A 9,909-nucleotide genomic window follows, 5' to 3' on the forward strand; every position below is an offset into this window, starting at 1 on the left:
TTATCCCCCCATTAGCTTGCAGGGGGATGCTAGCTAGAACAGCAATCAAGCAAGGCTATCTCTAGCTGGCCAAGTCAATCTTGAAATAAAATCCATATTTGTTGAAAAACAAAGAAATCCCACGATGTGTGCAGCTGATATGGATGATGGATAATCACGTTATTTAAGGAGTTAGTTTGGGATATGATTTGTACAGAATCAATTGTTAGTTTATTTCCTTCTTTAGTATATAGTTTCAAACATGTAAATGCTCTATATAAAGAAATGTATTATACGGTATTGATCACATTGATGAACACCTTTCTTTACTCCACTGTTTCATAGAGTAGTGGTCTCCCCTCCCATTGGACCACCAAGTGGTGGCGAAGTATGAGTACCTCCATTGTGCTTGGGATTGTAACCTCATCCCATTTTGATATTGAAAAGTTGGCTTCACAATTAGTGATATTAATATGCTGCTTTGGCTCATCCCATTTTGATGGTTAGCCAACTTTTTAAGACTCTTTAGATGGTAGAAGTATGTCAATAGAAAGCAATATGTACTAGACATGCATCCCTTAATTTGTAGAGAACATCATGAGCTAGCTAGGAAAAGAGTTTATTTGTTTGTATTTTATATTTGGATAATTAGTATTTCGGTCCAAGCTTTTATGTTTTATGCCCTAACCCATATGGTAATTTAGGGTATGGAAAACCAAAACGTCAATTAGAATCATGTAACCCCTATTTAGAACTATAAGGAAATTAGCCATAATTAAACTACTCTTGAACTACTACAACAAAGTTGTTTACAAAATTCAAGATGATGTTTATTTATAAGACAATGAAGGCATAATACAATACAATATCTTGCTAGAGTACTAATAATGCGTACTACGATACAATATGGCATATAGTCAATTTGTACGCATGCATGCACACATTAATAATGCTACAAATGATCAGTACTGAACACGAAATAACATTTCACTTAATAATTAACTTCTAATTTTAAAGCAATTGCCAGATCTGTTTTATGTGATAACCATCACATGACATTGCAATCGGTACTGTCAGTAGCCTTTGAGAAGCTGCCTGTTACTTTTGATGTGATGTTTGCTCCTAGTTTTGAAAATGCCTTGCCAACTCGCTCGCGATTCTGAAATTTGGACAGTTACAAATATGATGAGTGTGTAATTCTATAGAGCATATACACAAAGTTGAGACATTAAATGGAGATTGTTGGTTCATCATTCTAATTTATCTTGCTTGCATGCCCGAAATTAAAAAAAATGTCCACAAAGAAATAGTTCGATGAAGATTTAAATTGGTTTCATGTACAAGTGACTAAATAGTCATCAGAGATGGTTTCATCTCATCTCATCTCATCACTACAACTTTATCAAATTCCCACAAAAAAATATAATAAACAACTCAACTTTTTCAAATCCCAAAACAATAATAATATTAAAAAATATTACCTAACAATATTTTATTCAACTCATATAAAATCATCTCATTTCATTTCACCATCCAAACGACTCCTAAATAGTCATCACCGTGCTTTTAATAATCATAGACTCAAGTTACCCCATTAGAAATCATTCCCATAGAGAACAACTTCTTTATTCTTTTTGGTATGAAATGTAGATTAATTAGATTTAAGGCTGTCAATTTTTAACACAAATCAGACATGCAATAACAAAATTAGGGTGAGAGTATTCCAGTTTGGGTTAATTCATGTCGGCCCAAATTGACCAAATCAAGAATCGGGTCGTAGTGAAATCTAGTTTATCTAAATGAAGGGGAGAGAGTATTCGGGCTTGTGGGTCAATTCATTTTCTTTTGGGGGAATAGAAATAGTCGATGTTGTTGTCTCTTCTAGGGTGAAAATTTTTGGTGATCTATTCGTTAAAGAAGCAAGATACTTGACTGGAGTGAGCAACCAAGTCAAACAGTTGCGAACTAAGCTCAAATGAATCCAATGTTTACATAAAGATGTAGATGCGAAACTTAATGAAAATGAGACCATGCATAAACAACTGGGTTGAAAGCATAAGAGATATTGCTTATGATGTCGAAGATGTTATTGAGACATATGCCTTCAAAGATTGATCAATGAGGGGTGCCGTCGGTAGGCATAGAGAATTTACTCAAGAGGTTTGCTTGCATCATAGCCGGGTCAAATGAGTCATGTGAGGTGTCTGGTTGACCTGATCCAACCCGTATAAATAAATGGATTTATGTGTTTTGCCAGGTTGACCTATATAATAAACTATCGGGTTCGGGTCAAATGTGTCCAACATGTTTATTATTTATTTTGATTTTTGGTCAAGCCAAAATTGATATGAACCAACACGACATGACTTGTTTCGCATCCTTAATTAGATAAAGCAAAATTACTTAATATTATTTCACATATGAATTTATTAATTGGTCATGAAAAGTATTTTCACCCCAATTATTTTATCCAAGAAATTAAAGTTTGATCAACTTAATCAAAATCACATATCAAACAATGAATTCTAATATAGTATATATTTGACTTTTATATCACATGGAAGAAGTGAATGCGAGAATTACCCGGTAACGATTTATGTTTGCAACTTTTTGATTTGCAATTTTTCCCTGCATCAAGAAGTTGCTTTTATTAGTAACAACGTCTCACATATAATTGAGAATTGTTTCCATCCTTTTAACAATTATGGTAATAAGATTCAAATTGACTGGTACATATGAAAGATAAATGGTATTTATAGTCATGGACTAGTGTCGTGCAATCTTTTTAAAAAAAGTGAATAGATATGGGACTCACATGAAAAAAATTAATAGATCCCACTTTTTTTTAAAATGATTGCGTGGTACTTACGCATTCTACAACTATATATAGTATTACTATATATGAAATGTATAGATCATGTGTGTGCAACAAAAGTATTGGACCTAAGATTGTGAAGTAGAAGACAGTACTAGAAATGCTAATTGTACTCAATAAAAACTTATAAAAAATTTATTTCTTCACGTGTCAGTTATTGATATGCTGAGAATTATAAAATTTGAAAATTAAAATTTTGATTTTCAAAAGAAATCTAATAAATTGATTACACGTTTTTTGTAAATAAAACTGTAAGTATATATAACACTACTCATTAAATTATATTCATTTCTATCTTCTTGGTTTGGATGGTCTTCTAGCTAGATCCGTAAATTGGTCTTGGTTGCGAAAAGTCTAACACGGCACATTGCTAGCAAGCCTTTGGTGATCGACTAGCACCATAATCCCTACCGTCCCTGGCCTATAGGGATTTTTAGTCTTCAATCCACACGCGCGCGCGCACACACACAGAGATATATATATATATATCTCTGTGTGTGCGTGCGCGTGTGTATGTTTATATATCGGAATTAATGGACGATAAATCTTCCCATTTCAAGTAAAATGGATAAATATCCTCTCAAGTAAACTGAATAGTATCCATTTAATATAAAATATAAGGTATTTTGATCATTTCACTTGACAATATTTTGTGAAATAATAAAAATTAATACTTAGCATATTGTATTAATTAGATACTATCCATTCAAAGTGAGATAATGTGGATTCTTTCTATTTGGGACCTTGCTACCCTTACAAAACCAAGATAATGAAGATTCTTCATTGCATCGTTTTACTACGTTAATTTTTGTTTTATCATCGATTAGAAGTCACACATAGGCTAATAAGTAATTTCATTATCTATATTTCATATGGCTTTTAATAGGGTGACGTACAAATCGGTCGGCATACACGTCATCTAAGTGCATGTGAGGGAAACATGTACCTGACACGTGGAAAAAGAAAGAAGGGAAATACAATTACATGTTAATTATAATGAGAGTTTTACCAGCTGGTTAGATGCATTTGCGACGACTTCATTTTCTTCATTTTTCTACATCAAAAAATATTTGTTGGTCAGCAAGAAGTCACGCATGCATGGTTGATACACAAATTTAAACACACATGATACGTACCCATGCACATACATCCATATTATATACACTTCATGTGCATAAGCTAAAACTTTATGCAATTGTTGATATATGCTATTTTGAAGAGCTCAAATGAGCCAAGTCAAGCTTATATATATATGTGTGTGTATTGTTTATTAGGGAAGAAAAATTCTATTTATAATTATCCTTTGTGGATATATCCAGCTATTTGTGACCAAATTACAAGAAAACTACTTATTTGTGACTAGCTAATTTCTATGAAAATGACTAGTTTCTGCTAAAATAAATTTATTTTCATCGCAAATAATCACAAACGTTCATTTTTCTTGTAGAGATATACATACGTAGTAATTAAGTGCTAACATGTTATAATATGATTCAGAAGAGAAATTTTAAAATTTGAATCTTACAAATCAAATATTCTTACAATTTAAGTGATGTATAATGTGCACTGATCTATACACTAGGTGGATAATAGAATAACTTCATTAGGGAAAAATCTGAGCGAAGACAAGTGTAAGCGAATCAAAGATGGATATGTTTGAATGAGAAAGGGATATGATTGAATATATTAGGATTAATTAGGAAAGAATTTTAGAGTATTCTCACACTTATCCTATAATATAAGTATGATTTTTAATGTAATCAAGAAGGGACATTGATTTTATATTGGAAGCCTGTCATTCTGATCCAATTGATTTGAATTCCAACCCAACTGGAGTAATAACGAAATCGGTTTGTTCCAACTTTCAACTCGTTCCAAATTCAATATAAAATTGGAATGGGATATATCAGGACGGGTTGGTACTATCCATTCCGAGTTAAAATAGAGAGGATTCTACGCGTGGCACCCTTACAAAACTTGCATAGGAAAAAAGAAAAAAATTGCACAAGCTCGCAAATAATTATTGTTAATCTTATGATCTTCTTGTTTTTATATTTTATAATATTGATATAATTAAATTGACCACGATAAATGTATGAAACATCATGTGAGTGTAGAACACAATTAAAAAACACGAGATAGATCAAGAATTAGTAGAAGACAACATATATATATATATATATATATATATATATATATGAGAGATTACCTGGTAATTAGAGTCATCTAAATTTGCTTCATGAGTTGCACTGTTTTCCTAAATAAAAAAATATATATATGATCACTAAGAAGTCAAGCCTAGCTAGGTAAGAATATATCGCTTTTATCATGTTAACAAGAGTACTGATCATAAGACTCAAATTTACTGGTATATATAAAATAAACAATAACGATACCATTTAAGTAAAAGACAATTATACCTGATGATCCGATAATAATTCAGAGACATATTGACCTTCATTTTCATCGTTTTTGACCTACACCAAAGATCAATTGCTTTATCAAAAAGTCACGCACGATTAAGAAATTAACTTGTTTTTTTAAAAAAAAAAAAAAATTGTAAGAGATATAAATAAAATTAATCAAATTTACAATATCTAAGAAGAAGCACAAGACATATTATATAATTAGTCGATCGATTAATGAGAGAATTACTTGGCCAGATTCATCTACGCGGTCTTCTTTGATCTTATTATCGTTTTCCTGCATGACAAAATTGTTGCAGCTATTAGAAGGGGAATTCAAGAAAATTTTTGTTATATATATACAGGCATATATGGAACCAGAATTACATGATCTGAGAAGGATCCAAATTCAAAATTATCTCGTAATATACTTTATCTTTCAACTGCAGTACTAATAACCATCGAAGTGACCGAACCCCATATGTGGTTCTTGGAATGTGAATGAGAGAAAAAATAGAATTGGATCGATGTTTTGGACCCAAAAGATATATATATATATATATATATATAATTTTGATTGGGACCTAGCTTTATTTTTAAGCATATAATCTTATTGTATATATACGCATGTGTGCTAAACAAGGAGTATATAGTTTATATTTTATATACATACATATATTATACTGCATACATACACAAGCTAGAAAAAGTTTTTATACGTTTCTATACACATCGAAATATACGTTTTTATGTGTCACAGGCTTAATTTAGAAGAAGTTTAAATCAGTCGAGTCAAGCTTATGTGAATGAAGGAGGCTTTATATGATGGAACGAGAGAGGGATGTGATTAAATATATTAGGCTTAGGACAGAGTTTTCGAGTATCCTCACATTAATCCATCAAATAAGCGGGACTTAATGTGACCAACACTCAAATTTACAGAGGGATTACAAAAAAAAAATTCTACAAGTTCACATGTATTCACGTGATTTGTCAGATCTGTTTTGCAATAAAAGTAAATTTATAATCTGACAAATCATATTAAGCCACGTTAATTTGTAAGATTACTTTTATGTAATCATTTTTGTAGCTAAAATATTTCTCTATCAGAATAAAAAGGGCATGGGGGGGATTGAGCCATCATGTGTGTATGCGCGTGCGGAGGAAAAATCTAGCGGACATGGTTGCATTGAGATTGATCCTTAGTACTAAACTAACTATAAAGTCAAAGATGGTATACGGTACCTGAACTGGGTCTACTGGCGTTTCCGATGAGCATTTGATGTTCCGGCGGAGTAAAGCGTAGTTGTCCAAGAAGACTGCATCTTTATGGTGTTTAAAGTTTTTGTTCCGGTAACAGAAGGAGCAGAGGTCATAGCTATTGCCGGTGGAACCAAAGCATTTGATGCAAGTGAAATACAGTCCATTAAGAAACGTTTCACAGCCACGACAATACAGTAGCCTCTTGCTTTGATACAGATAGAACAAGGTGATAAACTCGTCGAAATCCAGGTTGCCATCACCATTTACGTCTAGATCCTTGAACAAAGAACAAACAACAGTTTTTGGATAATTGTCTTGCAGGAAGAAATCCAAGAAATCAGTTAGGCTCATGCTCTTATTGTTTTCCAACTTCATATTTTTGAAATCATCCTGAGCTTTCTCCTGCTGCTGCTCTGTCAAGTTTACGTAATAAGCTTTAGCGACCTCGCGGATCTCCTCCATTTTTCCCTTACAATAATTTTGCATGGACAACTCTCGTATTTATGCAGAAGTTAGAGCTAGAACGGTGTCACTGCCACTTGCACAGAAATTGGCGTGACATGAAATACTAAATTCGAATATTCACGGCTCACACTTGAATTTAGAAATAAGTACAGAACTGGTCCTCATATATCAAAAAAATAAATATAAAAAGTCTCCAAGTTGGTTTTAGATTACAACTACTCTCTTCCTGTATTATAATTGTAGGTCCTGCAAGCTGGACATCATCATCCTACACAGATCGAGAAACATGGCCAAGTCGTTTTAAAAAAAATTATCTGTAATAGTGAGTCAATTCCAACTGTAACTAGAATCCAAAAAGCTTTGGTTTTGCTTTCAATTTGTAATTTTCTATTGCAAATTTACACACTTCACGATTTGTTTTTCAGGATCAGTTCTAGCGCGCACTACAAGAAAAACGTCATTTCCCGGCGATTTATGAATCGCTGCAAAAATAAAAAAAAATGGCTGCAGTTGCATTCCTTTTAATGTCAGTACGTACGTAGACGGTCTGATTCTATTGCATGGTTCATTGCACCAAGTAATAAACTCTCTTCTTTTCTTTTTTTTCTTTTTTTTTTTTTCCTCTTTTTTAAACATAAACTTACTACGTGGTGGCCAAGAGTAAGTTGTCACGAGAAGCGCAGTACTCTTCATTGTACTCTTTTTATTCACTTTATACAGATGACGACTTAACAACTTGGACTTGTAAAAAAAATGAGATCGACCTTCTCCCCCTTCAAATTGCTGAAGGTAGCTGAAGGGAAGTTTCCACTAATGGCAGCTAAGGGGGTATTAAAGTACTCCTCTTTTTTAAGTTGGCGATCATGTACTTCATGCATGCATGTGAACATGATCATACGCTCTCAAAGGGAAGATTCTGATTCCCCCACTTTTGTTCATACCGATATGATACATTATTAACTTTGTGAAGTCAAGAAATGGAGGGTGCGTGGTGAGCGTGGAATTAGAAGGAATAAAATTTGAAATGGACAACGACTCAATAGAACGACAATATTCTGGTAAACGAGGAGGCCGCGCGTCACTTTATATATGATAATACAGGGCTAAAAATATGAAAAGAAAAATTACGAGTTCCTGTTGAATTTATTAATAAGTACGAGTTCCACATGGCTAAGTTAATGTATTTTAAGTCTGATCAAGTTGAGTACTTTTGATTACAACTTCACTCTTTATTATCTCTATCTTTTCGAATCTTTCAACCACTACTTAAGACTTTTCAACTTAGTACATAATTTAAAACGTGGGTCTTCTGAAAAGACATTTGTTCACGTGATCCACTTGTCGTTAAAAACTAGGTTTATCCGACACAATAAAGTTATAGAAAGACTTGGAAAGGTTTTCTCAGCTGGAGCAATTCAACCAATTTGGACAAAGAACTCGCTAATTATATTGAATGGGAGAGCGGATTAAGTGGGTCATAATTAGTAATTTCTGCCAGCAAGTGGCGTGGAGGTTGGCATATTATATTGGTTCACGCCATTGACAAAATTATAAAGGGCACTATCGAGGTGGGGGCGTTGCTAGTGCCATGCTAAATAGACAAGTCTTAGGTAACTTATTTGTAAAAAAGTAAGTCCCATTAAACTACTAAATTCGTACCCTAATACTGATTACTTTCAAAAAAATATTCAGACACCGGTAATTACTCAAGCTAGCGGGCGTCAACTTATGAAATAGTTGAAAGGAAAATCACTACAACAGAATGTGTATTTTGTGACAGAGAAAACTGTCACAAAAAAATGGCAAACCGTCACTAAAAATTTTTGGTGACGGTTTGAAACCGTCACCATGACCGTCACCTAAAGTGCGTCACAGAAAACATTTGGTGACGGTTTACTGTACAACCGTCACAAAAAATATTTTTAGTGACGGTTGGAAGTGTTCCGTTCAGTACAACGTTCGAACGTTCATTTTTTGGTGACGGTTATGAACTGTCACAGAAAATAACGTTCGGACGTAAAATCAAACGTTCGGACGTTATACCTGACCGATTGGCGTTCGAATGAGAGAAGTTGACGTTCGTTGGATATCGTGTTCGAACGTATAAAATGTATGTTCGAATGTTAATGCGTCCGAACGTTAATTACATTAAACGTTCGAATATTTGTTCGAACGAAAACGTAAATGTTCAAACGTAGCGCGTTTAATGTTCGGACGTATACTCGAATGTAAACGAAGGAGCGTCCGAATGCAAGTTTTCTGTTCGAACGTTCGTCGCTTTACCGTTCGAACGGTTTGTTCGTTTAAGCGTGAGTACGTTCGAACGTATAGTTTAACGTTCGTACGATTCAATTGTATTTACGTTCGAACGTTTGTTACAGTGTGAACCAACGTTCGAACGATTTTTATTTACATTCGAACGTACAGATCAGAAATACTAATTTCATAAAATTTAAAAACATAATACCAATAGTATCATATTACATACCCAATTAAGAAGTAACAATGTCTTATAAAAGTACAAAATTAGATATTAAAACTAGTCAGAAATATTGATAAAAGTTATTTCTTCTTTTTCCCTCGCCCACGGGGATTCTGTTGCAACGACATAACACGTTCCATTTGCACCATCATCTCCCGTTGCACTTGCTCTTGCACTTCATTGCGTATTCTTTCCTCCTGGTCTCTCTGTTGGTCCTGCAAACGCGTCTCTAAATGAGACTGTCGTTCTAAGAGAGACTCTAACTCTTGTTGTCTGGACCTCATATACTCATTCTCACGCCGTGCAGCTTCTAAATCTGCCGTAAGATTATTAATTTGTGAAGCCGATGAGGTTGAGGAGGATGAACATTTATGCTTGATAGATCGTCCCAAACCTCTTGCCATACTAGACTGCGGCCCGAGCACTTGCGTGAATATGTC

At 33.8% G+C, this 9,909-nt stretch overlaps 1 protein-coding gene and 1 long non-coding RNA gene across 2 annotated transcripts; both read right to left on the reverse strand.

Moving 5' to 3' along the window:
• Nucleotides 1–754: 754 nt before the first annotated feature.
• On the reverse strand, nucleotides 755–3,910 carry LOC121263470. The gene is made up of 3 exons (XR_005940266.1): nucleotides 3,864–3,910; nucleotides 2,563–2,607; nucleotides 755–1,138 (listed from the first exon to the last, which is right to left on the reverse strand). It is a non-coding gene; the product is annotated as an uncharacterized LOC121263470 (long non-coding RNA).
• Nucleotides 3,911–5,219: 1,309 nt separating this feature from the next.
• Nucleotides 5,220–6,984, reverse strand: LOC121263426. The gene is made up of 2 exons (XM_041166306.1): nucleotides 6,505–6,984; nucleotides 5,220–5,331 (listed from the first exon to the last, which is right to left on the reverse strand). The coding sequence occupies exons 1-2, from the start codon at nucleotides 6,982–6,984 to the stop codon at nucleotides 5,269–5,271; spliced, it is 543 nt and encodes a 180-aa protein (XP_041022240.1). The 3' UTR covers nucleotides 5,220–5,268.
• Between the last annotated feature and the right edge of the window lie 2,925 nt (nucleotides 6,985–9,909).

The sequence above is a fragment of the Juglans microcarpa x Juglans regia genome, chromosome 4S (genome assembly GCF_004785595.1).
Source record: "Juglans microcarpa x Juglans regia isolate MS1-56 chromosome 4S, Jm3101_v1.0, whole genome shotgun sequence".
Classification (NCBI taxonomy): domain Eukaryota; kingdom Viridiplantae; phylum Streptophyta; class Magnoliopsida; order Fagales; family Juglandaceae; genus Juglans; species Juglans microcarpa x Juglans regia.

Bases quoted from the DNA above. Each gene is read 5' to 3' on its own strand.
- LOC121263426 (XM_041166306.1), bottom strand. From the start codon at position 6,984: ATGGAGGAGATCCGCGAGGTCGCTAAAGCTTATTACGTAAACTTGACA. The intron at 5,332-6,504 runs GTACCGTATACC...TCTTTGGTGTAG, and splicing joins CGCCAGTAGACCCAGTTCAG to GTCAAAAACGATGAAAATGA.